General features: G+C 59.1%; 1 protein-coding gene across 4 annotated transcripts; it reads right to left on the bottom strand.

The window, feature by feature from the left end:
* Positions 1-656: 656 nt before the first annotated feature.
* On the bottom strand, positions 657-17869 carry Igf2 (insulin like growth factor 2). 4 transcript variants are annotated; one of them, XM_076847776.1, is made up of 4 exons: positions 17745-17869; positions 5804-5966; positions 4230-4378; positions 657-4048 (listed from the first exon to the last, which is right to left on the bottom strand). In XM_076847776.1, the coding sequence occupies exons 2-4, from the start codon at positions 5958-5960 to the stop codon at positions 3812-3814; spliced, it is 543 nt and encodes a 180-aa protein (XP_076703891.1). In that variant the 5' UTR covers positions 5961-5966; positions 17745-17869; the 3' UTR covers positions 657-3811. The 4 variants fall into 4 exon arrangements, with proteins under 4 accessions (XP_076703891.1, XP_076703890.1, XP_076703889.1 ...); XM_076847775.1 differs by lacking the exon at positions 17745-17869 and adding an exon at positions 8513-8590; XM_076847774.1 differs by lacking the exon at positions 17745-17869 and adding an exon at positions 7576-7644.
* Between the last annotated feature and the right edge of the window lie 532 nt (positions 17870-18401).

Raw genomic sequence — 18401 nt, 5'->3', positions numbered from 1 at the left:
ATGGCAAACCCTCGCAGCTGGGTGCCAGCTCAGCACCCAGTCAGTAAGAAAAGCAGTGGAGTCCCCAGGGCCAGGGTGTGAGGCCACACCAACCAGACACTCGAGAATAGGGAGGCTCCTTCTCACTGTGGAACCCCTCTCAAGGCTGCCCAGCCCCTCTCCCACCATGGGGGGTAGAGGCCATCCAGCCTTCAAGCATCTGATGCCGGCTACAACCTCCTTCTGAGCTTGGGGTCTGCCCCCTTTTGTGTGGTGGGATGGGGTCCAGAAGAGGAATAGGCAGGGAAGCCCTTCCAGGTGATTAGCCCCGAGTCCTTGGGTCCAGGGACCCTTTGAGTCTGGAACCTTTAGGAAGCAGCCCCGCCCCCAACCCTGGGGTTCGCATGATGACCCTTGACTCTTCCCTTGTAACACCCCACAGCCCTCTCCCACTTCGTAGTACCTCTGCTTTGAGCAGTGGGTGCCTGACACGGTCCCAGCCTCCAGCTTCAGGGGGAGTCCCACCCTGTCCTTGTGTGATTGGGGGGGACCAAGAGGTTCACACCTCTGAGGCCTTCCCTCCCCTCCAAACCCCCTGCCCTGTTCCTCCCCAATCATCCTTGCCCTTCCCTTCCCTCCCCTCCCCTCCCCAGTAAAAAAGGGAAGAACTCAGAAAATAATTTTAAATGCTTTATTGGGATTGCGAGCGATAACAAGTTAGAGACAAAACCCAAGCACTGGATTTTGCCAGAAATATTAGCATGTTAAAGGGGTCAAGTTGAGGCAAACACAGGGCCGCTGCATGATGGACCAACACAGGCGGCAAGGTGACACAGGTGTTCGTCGCGTGGGGGGTCTTCAGGTGATGGCAAAGGGAGGGACCCAAGAGGGGGTCCTGCTGAAGACAGTTGGGGGGGGGGGGATGTGGGGGAAGAGACAAGATGGAGGACCACACTAGGGCACGGGAGGCCAGGTGGGTGCCCGGGTCAGGATGGCCAGCGACCCAGGGAGAGCCATACATTAGGGGACACAGAGGGCAGAGTGCAAGTACCCCAGGAGCACCCATCCCAGCGAGGCAAAACATAACACTGTTTGTGGGAGGGTGTCCCACTGAATGGGCAGGGAATTTGGGGTGCCTCGCAGTGTTTTGGATCTCAGGCCAATCCGACTCTTCAATCAAAACAACTTTGCGCTTTGGTTTCTGTCCAATGTTCCGAATGGCCCATTCGCCAGGCACCTGCTGAGGGACCCTCTGTGCTGAGGTCGGGCTGGCACGGACCGCCCCCAGGGTCATGCCAGTCCTGTCGCTAGGGCCCAAAAGCCTCAGGCCCCTAGATTGCTAGTCAGACTGCTGTGCAGGGGGACTGCACTGGAGGCAGGAGTGGGGGTGAGGTAGGCCTCCAGCCGCCCGAGGTCCCTGCCACAGTCCTAGGCGCTGTGGGTGGCTGCCACAGCACTGCCAGACCCGCGGGCCTCAGGGCCCAAGCGACCCCATTGATGGCCAGCTCTCCTGCTCTGCGGGCTCAGAGCCTTCTGACCTCCCCTGCTCCCTGGCCTCACCCCACCCTGACCAAAGGAGACTCCACAGAGCTCTGGACCTCCTGTGGACAAGGTGGGGTGCTGAGGAGCGGGCACAGTGTCACAGAGGGCGGGGAGTGTTCCCCAAGTGTGCGGAAGGCGGCCACCTGCTCCCGCCTGATGGAGCCCTTCTGCTTACACATCTGCAGCCCCTTCCCCCCCAGCCAGCCACAGGCCAGCCGGGGGCCCCATCCCGGTGGCCTCCGAGCACCCTCCTGACACCTGAGGAGACACTGCCCCAGCCCTCCTCCGCCCCTCAGAACCTCCGGGGACCAGCCACAGTCCCCGGATGCCAGACCGGGAAGCGGCCTTCTCAATTCCCCTCTGGCTTCTCCATGGGGCACAGTGGCCAGAACCCCATGAAGGCTCCACTCCCAACTCAACCCAAGCAAAAGGGACAGATTAAAAAAAAAAAAATCAAATCAAGGGTGATAAATGGCGGGGAGCAGGAGGTGTCGGTGCCGGTGGTAGGGCTCCATACTTTGTCACTGCTCCCCTGTTATGGGGAAGGGGTGTAATTTAATTGATGAGCGCATGAAAAGCTAAGGAGGGATCAAAAAAAAAAAGGAAAATATGCCCCAAGAAACAAAGGGGGGAAAAGATCAATTGACATAAAATTTGGGATCTAATTTCTCTTGGTAATTCTGCAAGTTCAACTGCTTTTCCTCCTGACATCCAGCCAAAACCTCCCGGGACCACTTCTTACCCCAGAGCTCCCCCCACCCAGCCCCCACTGCCCCCCACCCACCCCTCCAACCGCCAGACTTCCCACACTCCCCACATCAGGGCCAGTCTCCTGGGCATGCCGGGGGTCCCCCCAGGTCTCTCCAGATGCACGCCCAGGCCTGGCTACTCTGGGAGCATGACTGCTGACTTCCACATCTCCATCTGGCCAGGGTCGCCCCTCACTCCGGCCAGGCTGACACACAAGGACAGGGCATGGACGTTGGTGGGGTCTGGGGACCATGATGGCTCACGCTGCAGCGGGGCCGTGGGGACAGGCACCTCCCTCAGGGGGAAAGATGGAACCGTTTGCCTGGGCCTGGGCCGCACCATCTCCCACCCTACAGTGCGCCCCAGGCAGATGTAATGCCCCACAGCACTGGCCCCGAAAGCCGTGGGCAGGAAGGGAGCTCGGGCCATGAAAACAGTTCAGAGAATTTGGGATGGACCTAGGCCTGATCTGTGCAAGGGGCTCTGGTGAGCGATTCTCACCGCTTCATCTGGTTTTGTGGGGGTGTGAGGCTGCGTGTGTGTGTGAGTGTGTGTGTGTGTGAGGGGGTGTGTGTGTGTGAGTGTGTGTGAGTGAGGGTGTGAGGGTGCGTGTGTGAGAGTGTGTGTGTGTGTGAGGGTGTGTGTGTGTGAGGGTGTGAGTGTGTGTGAATGTGTGTGTGAGTGTGAGTGAGGGTGTGTGTGAGTGTGTGTGTATGCAATGTGCTGAGGGTAGTGTTCAGTGTGTGTGGCTGGGGGCTGCTGTGTGCCTTCTGAGGCAGGGGATGAGATGTGAGATTTTGGGGGGAGGGGGTTGTGCCAATTAAATTTATTTGTGAGGTTTAGGTTTTCATGCTCCCTTCGTGTGCTGCGGTCTCACTGGGTCCCTCGCCCAGTTCCCTGGTGACCCGTGATGGTAAGTCGAGTGAAGGACGAGCCTGGGGGTTGCTGTGGGAGATGGTGCAGCAGGGCCCCTTCCTTTCTCTGGATGGTCTAGGGACCCAAGTCCAAGCCAATTTGACTCAAGGTCCAAAGGGGAAGAGAAGGAAGGGGGGGGGGCGTGCCAAATCTTTTATTTTGCCAATTGTTTCTAAGCCAATTAATTTTTTAGTATTTTTTTCAGCCAATTGATTTTTTTTTTTTTAGTAGTTTTTAGTAGTTTTTTAAAAAAAGGTAATTAGTGTTTCTGAACAAGTCAATTGAATTTTAAGTGGGGCTACATAGTGTGTGTGAGATAACAATTTAGGGGTTTAAATTTTCAAGTTTTAGTTGTGGATGTATAATTTGGGGGAAGGGTCTCGGTGGAAGATGTTGAAAGCCAATTGGTTTTGTTTTTTGAAGGTGGTGTCATTCCCTCAGCCCGGTGGAGGGGGGCTGAGGAGTCGCCTGATGTGGGGAGGCGGGGCATGGGGGCTGGGTGGGAGAAACCCTAGGGCAGAAATGGAACAGAGAGGTCTGAGTGGTGGGACGAGATGGAAATGTCCCTGGTCAAGAGGAGGTCACAGAGCTGATGGTACACACTGCAGAATCACGACAATTTGGCTCACTTCTGATTGCTGGACATCTCCGAAGAGGCACCCCCGTGGGCCGGATCTTTGGAGGACATGGCGATCAGGGGACGGTGACGCTTGGCCTCTCTGAACGCTTCAAGCTCCTTGGCTAGCATGCGACCCCGGCGGGCACGCAGGAGGGCAGGCAGGCCTCTGCGCAGGCGTTGGGCGGACTGTCTCCAGGTGTCATATTGGAAAAACTTGCCCACGGGGTATCTGGGGAAGTTGTCCTGAGAAGAAAGGGGCTGGTGGTGGGTGTCAGCTCCAAACTTGGCTCCCCCTGACCTATCCATGCCCCTGCCCCACCCCTGTCCCTTGCACCCCTGTCCCTTGGCTAAAAAGTCCCAGCTGCTAAAACAAATACCTAACGTCCTGTCCCTGTCTCTGGGTAAGCAGAGGTGCCAGGCTCACCGGAAGCACGGTCGTAGAGGTAGACACGTCCCTCTCGGACTTGGCGGGGGTGGCACAGTAGGTCTCCAGGAGGGCCAGGTCACAGCTGCGAAAGCAGCACTCCTCGACGATGCCACGGCTGCGGCGGTTCACACGGCTTGCGGGCCTGCCTGGAAGACCCACAGGACGAAGAGTGGAGGTTAACACCCATCAGAACCCCCCCCCCAGAGAAGGCTGCAGAAAGAGGCAGCCACCCCTGTCCTCAGGCTAGGCCCGGACATTCCATCACCCTGCGGGGAGGGGGGAGAAAAGCGAGAGTCGAGAGTCGGGCAGGAAGAAGAGCCCAGAAAGGAGAGATAAAAGAGGCTGCTGCGGGACCAGCCCCTGGCCTCTGGTGCCTCCTGCCTCCTGTCTGAATCAGGCACAGCCCACGTGCAGGTGGTTTGAAAACGGGTCAGGTATGAGCCCAGCGAGGGGCACAGCCCCATAGAGTGCACATGAGTGTGGCCCCAGGTCTCGGGGCTCTGGCCAGGCTTGGCTTCAGAGCCTGGAGTCCCCCAAGCGCTGAGACCAGGAGGATCGGGCAGGAGAGAACAAGACGGGAGGGGAGGAGTGAGGAGCCGCATAACCGCTCTCTTCTCATCTCCCGTCTTCCCCCTCTCCCCCACGGCACTCAGGTCCGAGGCTCGCTGGGGACTTCACCTTGGAGCGCCAAAGGGCAGGCGTCATCTGTGGGGGTAGGGACAGGGAGCCCCATCTCGGGGACCCACGAGGGGCTCGGCCCAGCTCTCTGCTTAGGAAAGCCCAGTGCAGGGAAGCAACTCCCAGAGCAAGGACCAAGGCCCCCCGCAGTGCCACATCCTGCCCCCCCAAGGAGGCAGGCGAGAGGGAGCAAGAGAGGGGCCAGGCAGCAGGGGCTTCAAGGGTATCCAGCAGCAGCAGCGCCTTTCAGAGAGAAGCTTTGAAATGCAGGTACATTCTGTGAGCCCGTTTCACAAGTAGATAAGTAGAGGCTGCAGAGGAAGAGACCACCTGGCCAGTGCCAGGGGGTAGACAGGCAGTCCATGCCGGCAAGAGGAGTCACATTCCTGAGGCCCCTCCCCTCCAGCCCCACCCAAGTGTCCCCCAGTTCCCCAAGGCTGGAAAATGAAGAGAGAGAAGCATGAGTGAGCAGTAGTCAAGGCAGGTGGGCACCCCACAGTGCAGCCCTAGAGCCCCAGGTTCCCCGGGAGTGCAGCTATTTTCCCTACTCCCAAGCTGAGTACAAACAGCCCTGCCCCCAACCACGTTTGCTTAATTCTTTATTGATTTGAAATCTGTCAGATTTGACATCTGATCATCCAAAAGCACATGTGCCCCGTTAAAATGGTGCAGGGAAAAAGGCAAGCGCCCCCATTCCCCGCATGAGCCTGGACCCCCAGCCACCTCCCCAGGGGAGCCCCTGCTTGCACTGTGGCTCAGTACATGCTAGAGGGGCCAGAGTCAGGGCGGGGCCCCTCCACCGCAGGCCAGCGGGGAGGGGGCTGTACCCCATGGACTGATTAAGTGCCTGCTGTGGACACCCCCCACCCGCCCCACCCCTTCGAGCTACTTACTGAAGTAAAAGCCGCGGTCCCCACAGACAAACTGGAGGGTATCCACCAGCTCCCCGCCACACAGGGTCTCACTGGGGCGGTAAGCAGCAATGCAGCACGAGGCGAAGGCCAAGAAGGTGAGAAGCACCAGCATCGACTTCCCCATTGGGATCCCCATTGGTATCTGCGGGAGAAACCACAGTGAGCGCCGGCCACACCCGGGGTCCAGGCCCCTCCCCGCCAGAGGTGCCCCCCTCCTTAAGCTGAAAGTCATTGAAATCCAAAAGCCCAGCTTTCTTGATGCCATTATTTTAATTTCAAAAACAACACACATGCTTGAAGGGTTAGGCCGCCTGGAAAAGGGAGAGATTCTGGGAGCCACGCAAGCGCTCCACGGCTTTGAGTTGCAGGAAATGGCAGCAAATTTGTGTGGGGACCACCAGACCGTGGTCAGAATTGCAGGAGCTGAGCCACACCCACAGCCACAGGGGCTGTGCTGGACACTGGCCTCCCTCCTGTGACATCGTGGGGGTGGGGCCAACCCAAGGTCACGTCACCACTGCTCCCTTCCAAGGCCTGCCAAGATGGCAGATGGCTCCACCCCACTGTGGAGCATGTGCCTCCAAGAGGACTGACTGGTCCCTGTCTTCCCCACCCCCCAGCAGGACAGGGGGATCCAGGCGGACCATCCCTCCCTAGCCGCAGGCATGTCCTGCTGGGCTAGCCCCTCCTGCCCTCTCCCTTCCAGGCTGCACTAGCAAAGCTCAGGTCAAGGACCCAATGGTTAGAGCCACCATGCCGCCCACACTCAGAGAGCACTGCTCTCAGATCACACAGCCCCAATGCAGCCCGTCACGGGCGCCCCCAAACTCACGAGAAAGCCAAAAATCCCCTTTCCAGGTCTCTACTCACACCACCCAGTGCCAGGGACCCGAGTCCCTCCAGAACCATCAGAGCATCTCCCGACTGGAATACAAACTCCACGGAGGGAGCTGGAGGGAGCGGGTCAGGCCACTTGGGAGGCCAGACACCAGGACCCTCCAGGCCCAACCTGGAAGGGGTGGCTCATTGCAGGACACACCCCCTCCAAGCCCAAGGCTTTGAGGGCAAGGGTTACTGGTGGGAGGCTGGGAAAACACGCAAGCTGCCCTGGCTCCTGCGGAAGGTGGAGCCCTCCAGGCCGGCAGCCCCAGCCCTCTCTCCGCAGGCCCAGGGGTTTCTTGATGCAATAAATCATATGCAGGACGGAGCGGGAAATGAGAAACCATCTCTTTAAGCTCCCTGAGGAGCACTAGCCAGTTCTGCAGGAGGATCTAAAAGTCACCTTGCCCACCTCCTCCATAGGACCCCGGCCAGCCTCCCTCAACCGCCCCTTCTAAATTCTAGCAGCAAACAGTGGCTGGCCACTCGGCTGCAGTGAGTCGAGGGGCAGCTCCATCCTGCTACCCGTGAATACCCTCCGCACACCCGACCACTCTAGATCCAGGTCCAGCCCAGGGTATCAGCAGAAAGCAGGGGACTGGCCAAGAGGCATGTGGAGGTGCTAGACAGGTGAGGGCTGGGAAAAAGCCCAAAAGTTTTTGGAGGAGGGAAGCAGAGGGGAAGGAAGGAAGAGAAAGGAGCAGGTGAGGAGGCAGGGAAACAGGTGGGAGCACAGGGCAGAGGCTGGGGAGAGGAGGGCCTGTGAGAGCAGCAGGCCCGCTGCAGGGCCCAGGCCTGAGGCTGGGCAGTACCCTGGGCCACCAAGCAGGCCGAGCAGGATGGCAGCAGGGCCTCTTCCACAGGCCTGTTACCTGCTTCTGGACAGGGCTCGCCGAAGCTGGAGGAGGAAGAGGAGGAGGCTGGAAGTCTCTCTCAGGAGAAGCTAATGTCCAGTTTGCAAGCTGGTCAGTGCCTCGGCTTTTATGTCTGAGTCGGCTCCGCCCAGCCCCGGCTCCACCCTATCCCACCCCCTCCCTGCTGACCACTCCCCCCGCCCCCTTTGCACCCGCCCCCTCCCTCCTTCCAGCCAGTCCCATCTCTCCTACACCCCCCCCCAAACGCCAGCCCTGGTCCATCCCTCCTCAGAGTACCACGAGGGGGGCTCAGTCAGCACCCCCAGACCATTTCTGCACAGGGCAATGGGGGCGGGGGGCTCCTTTCCACCTCCTTGTATGGAAACTTCCATGCTGCCCAAGGGTAGGACAAGTTACCCGTCTCTGAGTAGGACACCCCTGTCCTTCTGAGATTCAAACCGGCCCCTCTCCCCAGATTCTCCCCTGGAAATGTTGGGGGCAGAGATAGGGGGTGTGGGGAGAATCTTTTGCAAATGTGGCGCCTGGCATGACTGTTTTGCCAACTCGGCGCCCCTCCTGGCCCCACCCACCCAGTTTTCCTCTCAGTCTTGCTGGCACCAAGTCAACACGCCAGGGTGGGCTTCTGGGACGTTGCCCCCCTCCTCATTACCCAGCACCCTGAAGCAACAGGGTCCCGCACGGCACAATAGTACATTTTCAGCAACCCCTTGGACCCACAGGCCAACCAGGAAGTCGCCTGAGCAGACGGCTCACACCTCCCCGGCGCAGCCCGACGCCCCTTCCCCCTCCCCCACTCAGCAGCGCGACGGAGAGCGAAAGGGACCCCCGCCCCACCTCTGTCCCTGGCGGGCCATTCCCCGCCGAACCCCGCGGGAGGAAGGGCCAGGCGTCCCGCGCGCCCGCGCCTGCCCTCCCGGCCGCGGCCCGCGCTTACCTGGAAGCCGCGAAGCTGCCGCCCACCTCCCTGCTGCTTTAGCGCAAGCCGAACAGCGGGCGAAGGCCCTCCTGCCGGACACTCCTCTGCCAGCGCCGCTCTGGCCGAGTCGCTGGGGCCGAATGTGCGACGGGGCAGAACGGGGGGATGGCTTTTTTTTGGGGGGGGGACTCTTCTGCTTCTTTAGGGAGGACGGGCTGTCTTCGGGCTGGGGCGGGCCAGATGTTGTACTTTCGGGGGGGAAAGGGTATCGGGAAATGAGGTCAGCTGTTGTACCAAGGATAGAGGGGGGCAGAGATAGTCAGAGAGACAGAGTGAACGTGAAAGGGGGGGGCCAGAGAGAGGGCGAGAGGGAGAGAGGACAGCGAGAGGCGGGCAGGCTCGCAGCGGGAGAGAACAGCACGGAGAGAAACAGAAAGCGTATAATTAATCCACTTTGGTAGGCGAAGGCAGAGGGCGGGCTTGAGGGGGGAGGGAGTTGGAGGCAAGGATCTGGGGGGGGCGGCAGGGAGCCCGGGAAAGGTGGCGGTGGGAGAGCGGGGCCGCGCCAGGCGCGGAGAGAGAGCGGGGCGGAGAAGCCAAGGGAAGAGCGCAACGTCGAGGGCCGGGGACGGTGCTGAACGGGGCGGAGAGGAGGCGTCACCCAGGCCGCGGGCGCCCAGCTCGGTATGGGCCGACGGAGCCCTCGGCCGTCGCAAGCCCGGGCCTCTGGGGGGGGGCAGGCGGTGGCGGCGCCGGGGGCCGCTCGGGACGCAGCGCGGAAGGGGGAGCGGCCGGGCTGCGCGCCGGGGGAGGGCTGGGGGGGAGCGCGGGGGATGACAACGCCGGCGGCCTGCAAGCCGGACTGCCTGCGGGGGGGACCGCCTCCTCCGGCGAAGCGGGGACGGGGTGTTGAGGTAGATGGAGGAGGAGGCGGCGGGGAATCCGCAGGCCCGACGGAGCGCGGCCCCGCCGACGGCGCCCGGTACGGGAGTTAGCAGCGAGGCGACGGACGGCGTCGACGCGGGGCCGCCAGCCCGGATGGAGGCGCTGGCGGGCCGAGCGCGGGCGGGCGTGGGCCAGGAGGCGGGGGCGGCCGGAAGGGGGGGGCCGGGGGCCGGCCTGGCCTCACGCAGCTCCGCCGGAGAGCAGGCGAACTGCGGGCGCCAACGCCGGCTCTTATAGCCGCGCCACCCCGCGGCTCGGCGCCCGCTCGGGCCCCGCTGGCCAAGCGCCCGCGCCAATGGGCGCCCGCAGGGCCCTTGCCCCGCCCCGGGACCGCCCCCGCAACTCGAGCCACCGGAGGGAACGCGGGCTGGGGGCCCCGGGCCCGGGGGGCGACGGTTGGGGGGGTCGTGGGGTGCGCGGACGCGAAGCCGGAGTGGGGGGCTGGGAGCCGCAAAAGTTGAACCAAATATCGAATCCCCGTTCGACAGAATTTGGGGCCTCATCCCTGGTTTCCGGGGTGCTAGGGCACCCTGCATTTGTGCGGAGCGGGCGTGGGACGAGCATCCCCGACCCTAGGTAGTGGGGGTCCCGGTGCCTTGTCAGGGTTCTACGTGGCGGGGCGTCCCGTCAGAGTCCCGGCGCAGGTGGCCCAGCTCTGGGTTTGGGGTCCCAGCTGGGAGATGCCAGGAGAGGGGAGAAACCCCAGGCTCGGGTGGGGCGCACAGCCGCCACCTGCCCAAGCAGGCAGAGCGGGCTCTGAAGCACCTCGAGTCGCAGCCGGATCCGGAGCGCCCCCCGGTGCCGCGGTGCTGCGCGGGAGCCCCGAGCAGCCAAGGCGGCTGCAAGGTGCGGGACACGGTGCAGGCCAGTTGGGCCCGGCCAAATCTGGGCCAGGCGTGGAACTTGTCTGCGGAGGCTGCGCCCGTCAGGAGAGAAAAAAGCAGGGCGGGAAAAGTAGCTCAAATCCTACCTGCATGACCGAGCTCACCGGGGTGCGTCTAAGCAGCTCGCCTTTGGGACCCACCCAAAATATCCGGATAATGGTTCCCCCGTCCTCAGTGCGTTGGACTTGCGTAGACTCGGGTTCGGCCCCAGGGGCCACCACGATAATTTGGGGGTCTGGGAAAACCATCTCCTGGAGAGTTTGGACGATGTAAGAAGGCATTGTGATTTTTGCCAAGTGAAAACCATTCACAAGCCCCTGCACTCCGCCCGCCCCCCGCAGCCCGCGCTGCCCGCGCCTCGCCGAGAGGAAGGGGCCGCGGGCGGCGGAAACCCGCGCGCCAGCTAGCCCCCTTGCTCCGCCATCAATCACTGCGCCCGCGCTCCGCGCGCGCCTCCCCAAGTCCTTGGCCCCGCGGCCTGGAGGCGCCGCGCCGCCGGGATGGGGAGCGCTTCTCCTCCCCATCCCACCGACCCAGCGCCCTGCCCACACCGGTTCGGGGGATCCACGCCGCTTTCCAACAATTGTGATCTTTGCAAAGAGTCAACAAAAGTGGCGCCAGTTTTGGGGCGCTCAGCCCGAGGGATTGCGGCCGCTGAGCGGGAAGCACGCAGCGGGTTCCCGCTCCTCTCATCAGCCTGGGGCTGCCGCCGTAGACAAGCACCAGGAGGGGCAGCGGGTGCGGGTAGGAGAACGGCTGGGGCCGCAGAGCGGCGGGACCAACACAGAGGGGAGCTCACCGCGAAGCTGGAGGCTGTGTCCGCGGGTGCACGAGGAGCCGAGGCAGCAGGCGGGCGAGCGCTCTGTGGCGAGCAGTGGACTCTGCTGAAGGTGAGCAAGACCCCGGGGGCAGTCCCCAATGTCCGGGGGCAACGCCCAGTCCGTTGGAAGACCCGGGGACAATGCCCAAATTTGGGGGAAACTGGGGGCAATGCCCAGTCGTTTTCCTGGACGCGGGAGAAGCACTGCCCACGTCCTGGAGGTCGCACGGCCGTCCTAAGTGTGTTTGCCGCACACACAGAAATTTCCCAAACCCGAAGTTGCTCTGGGGATTCCGTAGGAGCCGAGAAGAGGCCAGAAATCAGTGCCCACTGCTTGAAGGATTGAGGAAGCCTAGGGCGACTGGCGGGGCCGGGAACAATGCCCAAATTTCGGGGATCGGAAATCAGAGCTCTGTCTTATTTGCAGCCCAGAGAATGAGTGTCCTGAAGCAGAGGAACCCAGAGGAGACTCATTAGTGGGGGGAACCATGATTAATGGCTAAATTTGAGACTCAAAAAAAAAAAAAAAAAGGGTCCAAGTTTGGGGAGTGAAGGAAATTCCTCCATGCAACGGGGGTCGTAGTGATCCCGAGTCTGAAATGGGGGAACTCAGCATTTTAGCAACTAGAGGACCCACGAAATCCCAGATCAATAGAAGGGGGCGAGGTTTTTTGGTTGAATCGAATAACTTTCTCTACATGAAATTTGGGGGAATCTAAGAGGCACATTGCCTAAGATTTTAGGGATGAAAAACAGATGCATTTTGGGGATCTGGGCAAATTCTTAATGGGTCAGAGGAGAAAGCTGGGATTAATGTCCACATTTTAAGAATGCAGGTCAGTGGCCTGGATACTCACAGCACTATAACCTTCCTAATCACTGCGGCTTTGTGGAAAATCCTCAAAGTTCTTTAACCACTTGGGAAACATTTTCTAAATTTGGGGGAACCCGGGTTGTAAGCAGTATATTTGAGAAATGCAGAGAATCAATGTCATTTTATATTTTAATTTGCAAAATAGACTTTACTTAGTTTATTTTTGTTGAACAAGGTGGGGGAATGCTATATGTTTTCCTGGACCATGTTTGCATTTGGGGAGCCCCAATAAAATAGTCCAAATGTGGGGATCCGTGGACATTACCCAATGGAAACTATCTAAATTCTGATAATTTGGTTACCTGATATCTAAATTTCAGGTAACCAAGTTAGTAGTTAGAAAACTTATACAACACAGACCTCTGAATTCTAGGATTTGTGGGACCAGGGATATTTTCTGGTGTGCTTTGGGGGCCCATGGAACATTGCTTAAACTTAGGAGGACTCAGGGCATGGGGCATAAAGTTTATTAAAATTTAATAAAAATCTCAGTTGTTCTGCGAAGGTAAAAAAAAATCTCAATTTGTTTTAAGTACTTCAATTTGGAGATCTTTGGAAAATAAGTTTTCAATCCAATAATTCACAGAAGTTGCTCAGGATCCTTGGACGACTTGGGGGTCAATATCTGATTTGAGGAACAGGGATTAAGAAATTCTAAATTATAGAGCCTGGAGAATTGATGTCCAAAACTTGTGATCTGTAGGCAGTGTGCAGTGCGTTTGCTGAAATTATTGCTTAAATATGGATACTTTTCAGCCGGGAGATCTATACTTTCCTGTAACTCAAGGATAATACTGAGTGTGTTTGGGGGCTGGAGGGCATCACCTAATATTTGAGGGAGCTCAGAATGTGTAAACATGAGGAAAAGGGTCCAGTATCACCCTGGGATTTGGGATTGGTATTGGAGTTTTAGAAAACCCGATTGTTGTCAGTAAACCAGGAGGACCCAGGGATTTTTTTTTTTTTTTTTTTAATATTTAAAATGTGGATGCAGAGAGAAAGCTCAGAATATTTGGGTAACAGGGACATTCAAGAAAGCCTGGAAGAACAAGAAATAGGCTCTGCTCAAGGTTGATTTTATACACATTGTGACCACAATAGGTGGGCCTCCACGTATTTGGGATTTGGGAGAGGGTAGAAGACCCTCTTTCACACTTGATCACATCTTAGGTAATCATTCAGCCTGTTTTTTGGTGCCTGGGTCACAGTGGCTACATTGCAAAGAACCTGATTAGTGGCCAGGAAGCTTGTATAGCCTTGGAAATGAAGGTCCCAAATCCTTGGGGCCCATGGTGGTGGTGGTGGTGTGGGGGAGGGTGCTGCTCAGTGAGTCTGGGGGATTATTGGTGAAAGCGTTTTTTAATTTTATGGAGTTCAGGAAATCAGAATTAGATTATTCAGAAGGAGCTTTGGGAATGATGCCTAAACTTGGGAGAAGGCATAGGAAACAATATTTAATCTTTGAGGGGTTTAGGAAAATTGCTCAGAGGGTTGAGTAGACCTGAGATTCCACGTGTAAAAGTTAGGGGAAAAGGTTGGGGACAAAAGATTGTAGAATTTGGTGGATAGTGTTCCAGACCATAGTGAATTAGGAATAGGGCTGAAATGCAGGGAAGTCAGAACAGTCAATTTAGGAAACCCTAGAATTAATATTTCAAAATTTAGGGACACGGAAACATTCTACTTGTTTTGGGAGAATGCTGTCCATATCCTGGAGGGTCAGGAGATTTTGTCAGCATTACCACAGGACCAAGGGGTTCCAGTTGAAATTTGGGGGATCCGGGTTGCTCTAGGATCTTGGGGCGGGTGTATGTAAAATTGTTAAGAACCTCAGAGAAAACAAATTTTGGGGCTTCAACCACGTAGTGTACCTCTGGGGAAGCCAGCAGGGTCTTTTTTTTTTTTTAATGTTTGGAAATTAAAGTTCAAAAAATTATTGTGAGCTGTGAAAACGCTGAATCTACAGGCCCCGGGGAGCAATGCTTAAATTTGGAGGATCCCAGAAAAAGTAATGGTGGAGTTCGGGGAAAGCAGGAAAATTGTTCCGAGCATTGGGACCCTGGAGATCTGAGGCTGCATCTGAGAAGCCAAGCTTCGGCGCGGGAAGGAGCGCGGCCCGACCCACCGCGCCCAGGGACGCGCGCGCGGAGCAGTGGCGCCCTCCCGGGGGGGACGCGAGCGCCGGCCGCACCGCGGCGGCTCGGGAACCCGGGCGCGGGTGGCGCGGGCAGGTAGCCCTGGGCGCCCTGGAACGCACGGCCGAGGGAATGAGCTTTTCGTTCTTTTCGCTTCTCGTCACGGAGAGGGCTTCCGTGGCGCCTGATCTGAGCCCGAGACTGTGTGAAACGGAGAACCTCGAGGGCTGCGGACGAGCGGCCGGGGCGCGGCTCCCCGCGTGCTCCCAGGGCTCCCGGCTCCCGGCTCGGCCGCCGCGGAGGAGGCCTGCAGGCTCCCCGCCACCACTGCGCCCCACGCGCTTCCGCGCTGCGAGCCTAGGCGAAGCCGCGGCCCGGCCGCCGCGGGGGCAGGCTCGTCCCTGGCTCGGCTTGGGGGCCCCGGAGCACCCCAGGCGTTCACCCCCCTCCTGCCCCGGCGCTCCGCGCGCGCCGTTCGGCCTTCGCCAGCCCCCGAACAAGGGCGAAACCAGCTTTGTTTGGGCAACGAGAAAGAGGAGAGAAAACGGGGAAGCAAAGGAGAAAATGGGGGGAAGAGCAGGGGGGCGCAGAACTGTACGGTGGCTGGGAGAGCTAGAGCTCTCCTTTCGTTTTCTCAAAGAGAATTTTCACAAGCCTCTCACCCCGGCTGGGAAGAGTCCAGCTCCTTACAGGCAAATATTGAACCCACACGCAGGTACATGGTGCTGCTGGGAACAAGGCCACTCCCTCAGCACTGGGCCATGTTGGAAGTGAGGGGCAGAGACCCTAGCGGGGCTTGTTGGTGGGGGTGCCAGAGTGGGTGCACGGCTGGGGGCAGCAGGATGTAGGAATCCTGGGTGCCAGAACAGCAGGCGTTTCTCCTACCTACTGTCACCCTGCTGAAAGACCCGGAATAGAGAGGGGGGCATCCCAAAGCCTGACACTCGGGGGAGGCAGGGGTTAATGACACCGGACTGGTGTAGGGACCCAGGCAGGGCCTAGGCATCTTCACATAAGCTTGGCAAGACAGGGAGGCCCCCACCCCCCAAGAAAGGCAGCCCATTTCCACGCAGAGCACGAGGCACGTGGGGAATGTTCCCCTTTCAGATTCCAGTCCACATCAATCACCCCTGTGTCCCATTCCAGGAACATCTGGCCTGTCTCCCCCCACCCACCACTGCCCCCCTTCCCCTTCCCACCAGCCTCCTGCTGTCTCCCGTCCCAGGCCTTCTGGCCTGTCACGGGTGTGCCTATAGACAGGAGGGAGCCTCCAGCTGAGCATGCCCGGTGCTGCTGCATGCCGGAAAGTTCCCCACTCCAGACAGACTTGTAAATTTGGGGATGGGGAGCATTTTTTAAAAAGTCTCTTTGCGCTCCCCAATCCCTGCAAGATCAAACTGGATTTCAAATCCTTGCTGAGGGTCTCTATCAAGGACAAACCCAGGGCTCCGCTAGGGGCTTTTCACCATTCCTCAGGCCTGCTTCCCAAGTTGGGAATAGGCAAGGCTCTGGGGTGAAACTCCATTTCAGAGGTGGGCTTTCTTCCTTTTGGGGTATGCTTGGGGGACAGTCACATCAGTGGTGCATTTGGAGACCCTCTGCTTTCTGCCCTGGCAGAAGTGCCTGTTGGAGGAGCCACCCACCGCACTCAAACGCGCAGCTCGGACTTTTCAGAGGTAGGAAGGAAGCTGAGGTCACCTTGGGATGCCCACTGTAGAGCCACCAGGGCCCTGGGGCCATGCCAGGCCAGGGGGGGGCACGCAAGCTCTCCCTCCCCCACGGGGCTGCTCAGAGAGCCTCTGCCTAGCCTTATTTAGTCAAAAGTGTGGTTGAAGGGACAGGCGGGAGGCCGGGTCACCCTGGAGCTCAAAAAGATCGCCAGCCCTGCCCCCAGCTAGGACAGCAACTGGGTTCTCCCCTACAGCCCTCTCCTTGCCCCTACTTCCGGCTCCCCAAGGTAGGAAGGGTCCAACCAGCAGCCTGAGAATATCCTGGTACCAGAAGAGTGTGGCCAGCAGTAACTTCAGCCCCCAGAGGCGACCCCCACCTGCGACTGCTCAGGCACCAAAGCAGGGCTGGTCTCCTGGGCTCACAGATTCCACTCAGCCCACCAAGCCTGAGCCCGGCTGGTGTCCTCTGCCTGCGGCTCTACTGGCTCGGTGCTGCCAGGCCCCCGCGCTCCTGCCGGCCTGCTGTGGGCCTTTCTCACTCCCCGGTTTCTTCCCGGCTCAAGCTCTGAGGTGCCTGCTCCCCTTCGCCCTGGGACTAAGCCCAGCATTTTACAAACCCAGCTCCTCGGATCTCCAGGGTCCCCTGAGCGCCCTCCCTCATCCCTGCAGGGTGCCGGCACAGGGCACAGGCGCAGACCTTCTGCGTGTCACCCCTGCCAGCCTGGCCCAGGGACCCAGGCCCACGGAACCATCAACACCTGGGACCAGCCACCCAGCAGCTGATCTACAAGACAAAAGCTGAAGCCCCACTAGGGTAGGTCTGGGTCTGTGTGGGGTGGCCAGGGCTGGGGCTGCCGGGAGGGAGCAGTGCTCTGGGGAAGGGCCTGCTATACCACTTGTGACTATTTCATGTAGTGTCTGAACTGATACCTTTAAAAGAACATTCTTGGCTTCTCTCTGAGATGGGCAAAGCGGCCTGGAAGGGGTCACTGGCTGGGTCCCTCCCTGCAGGCTCTGGAAGGAGGCCTGTGTCCCTTGCCAATCAGGCACAAGGACACAGACCCTTGTGCCCCCCACCTCCAATGGTGCCCAGGACCCAGGCCCTTCCCCCACCACCCACCCCAATACCTGAACAATGAAGTGGTGGCCACCACCCAGCTTTCTCCGGCAGAGTCAGAGGCGGCTCTGGCCCCAAGCTGTTTCTAGCCACCCGCCCCCCAGCCCCGGCTCACTCACAGGAAGCCCTGCTGGCCTCCAGAACACAATGGGATCATGACACTGCCATTTGTAAGGCCCCTGGGGTGCTCAGAGTGCCTCTGCTCATTGTCTCATTTGCTGTTCACCATGCAGCCAGGAGGCTGGAAGTATACTTTGACCAGTGGGTAGAGAGAGGTCAAGCCACTGCTGGTGGCCCTACAGCCTGGCAGCTCCAAGTGGCAGAACACTGGCCTATCACCCCCAGCTTTCCTTGGCTCTCCCACTATCTCCCATCTGGAGATTTTTTCTTTTTCCCCTTCAGTTTTCTTCCCCCTTCTCAAATCTGGGCTCACTTGGAACCCTGCCTGCCCCTGTGCTGCCTGCCCTCTCCCTCTGACTCCTGCCCACTTTTGCCATTCTCTTCTCAGGAGTCTCCAAGGACCTCCGTGCTGCAGAGCCTGCTACAGAGCCTGCTACAGAGACTGCGGGGAACCTGCTTTGCCCACACCTGAGCTCCCAAGGCAGAGAGGCACCTGGAGCCTACCACCACCTGACTTCCAGACACCAACAGTGTGACTTTGAATGGACCTTCCAACCTTGACTGACTGTGAAATGGGGGGATTCACATCTGTGCCTGGGGGTGCAGCTCTTCAAGGGGACCCCTGATATAAGGAGAGCTGTACCAGTGGACGCCTCTGCCCTACCCAAGATGCCAGCACACTCACCTCTTAGGGGCTGGTGCTGGCAGCCGGCTGGCTTCAGTTCTGGGAGCGAGGAGATCTCCTGGACCAGAGGCCACAGCAGCTCACCTCTGGACTGGGCTGTCTGGCTGCCCTGGCCGGCTGGGGCTCAGGCTGAGGGGTAGGCTGAGCAGGGGGCACAGCCGGAGGAGATGCAGGTTCCTGGGGCTGGGGACTGGGATCCTGGGGCTGGGGGCTGGGATCCGCCTCCTCCCTCACCAGCTCAGTGGTGATTATTCGGCCCCTAGAGAAAAGCAAAATGATATTTTTGAGATGACTCTTCCCCCTAAGTGCTAGGTAGTGAACTCAGTTATGCTGTACCTCTGAGCTCTACCCCAGCCCTTTTTACTGTTTATATTTGCAAATCTTTCTCTAGCCAGAGCATGGGGCCCCTTCTTCTGCCCTGGCGGCTGCAGGGTGGGGGGTGGCTGAGGGTCACCTTGTGAGGGTTCGATCACTGTCTCTCCCTCCTGTCCCTTTGGCTGTCTATCTCCCCCTTTTCAAAGCACAAGGGAGGGAGAAAGTGGCAAGAGGAAACTTTGCCAAGTCTGTCAACTGTGATGGAAAAGCAGGAGACCCCCCTGCTGGGTGGGCAGCCCAGTTCCCGGCTGTGGGTAGGCTTCTGCCTGGGCACTGGCTGGG

Source organism: Callospermophilus lateralis, chromosome 2 (assembly GCF_048772815.1).
Source record: "Callospermophilus lateralis isolate mCalLat2 chromosome 2, mCalLat2.hap1, whole genome shotgun sequence".
In the NCBI taxonomy this organism is placed as follows: Eukaryota; Metazoa; Chordata; class Mammalia; order Rodentia; family Sciuridae; genus Callospermophilus; species Callospermophilus lateralis.
This window is presented reverse-complemented; position numbering and strand designations above follow the sequence as displayed.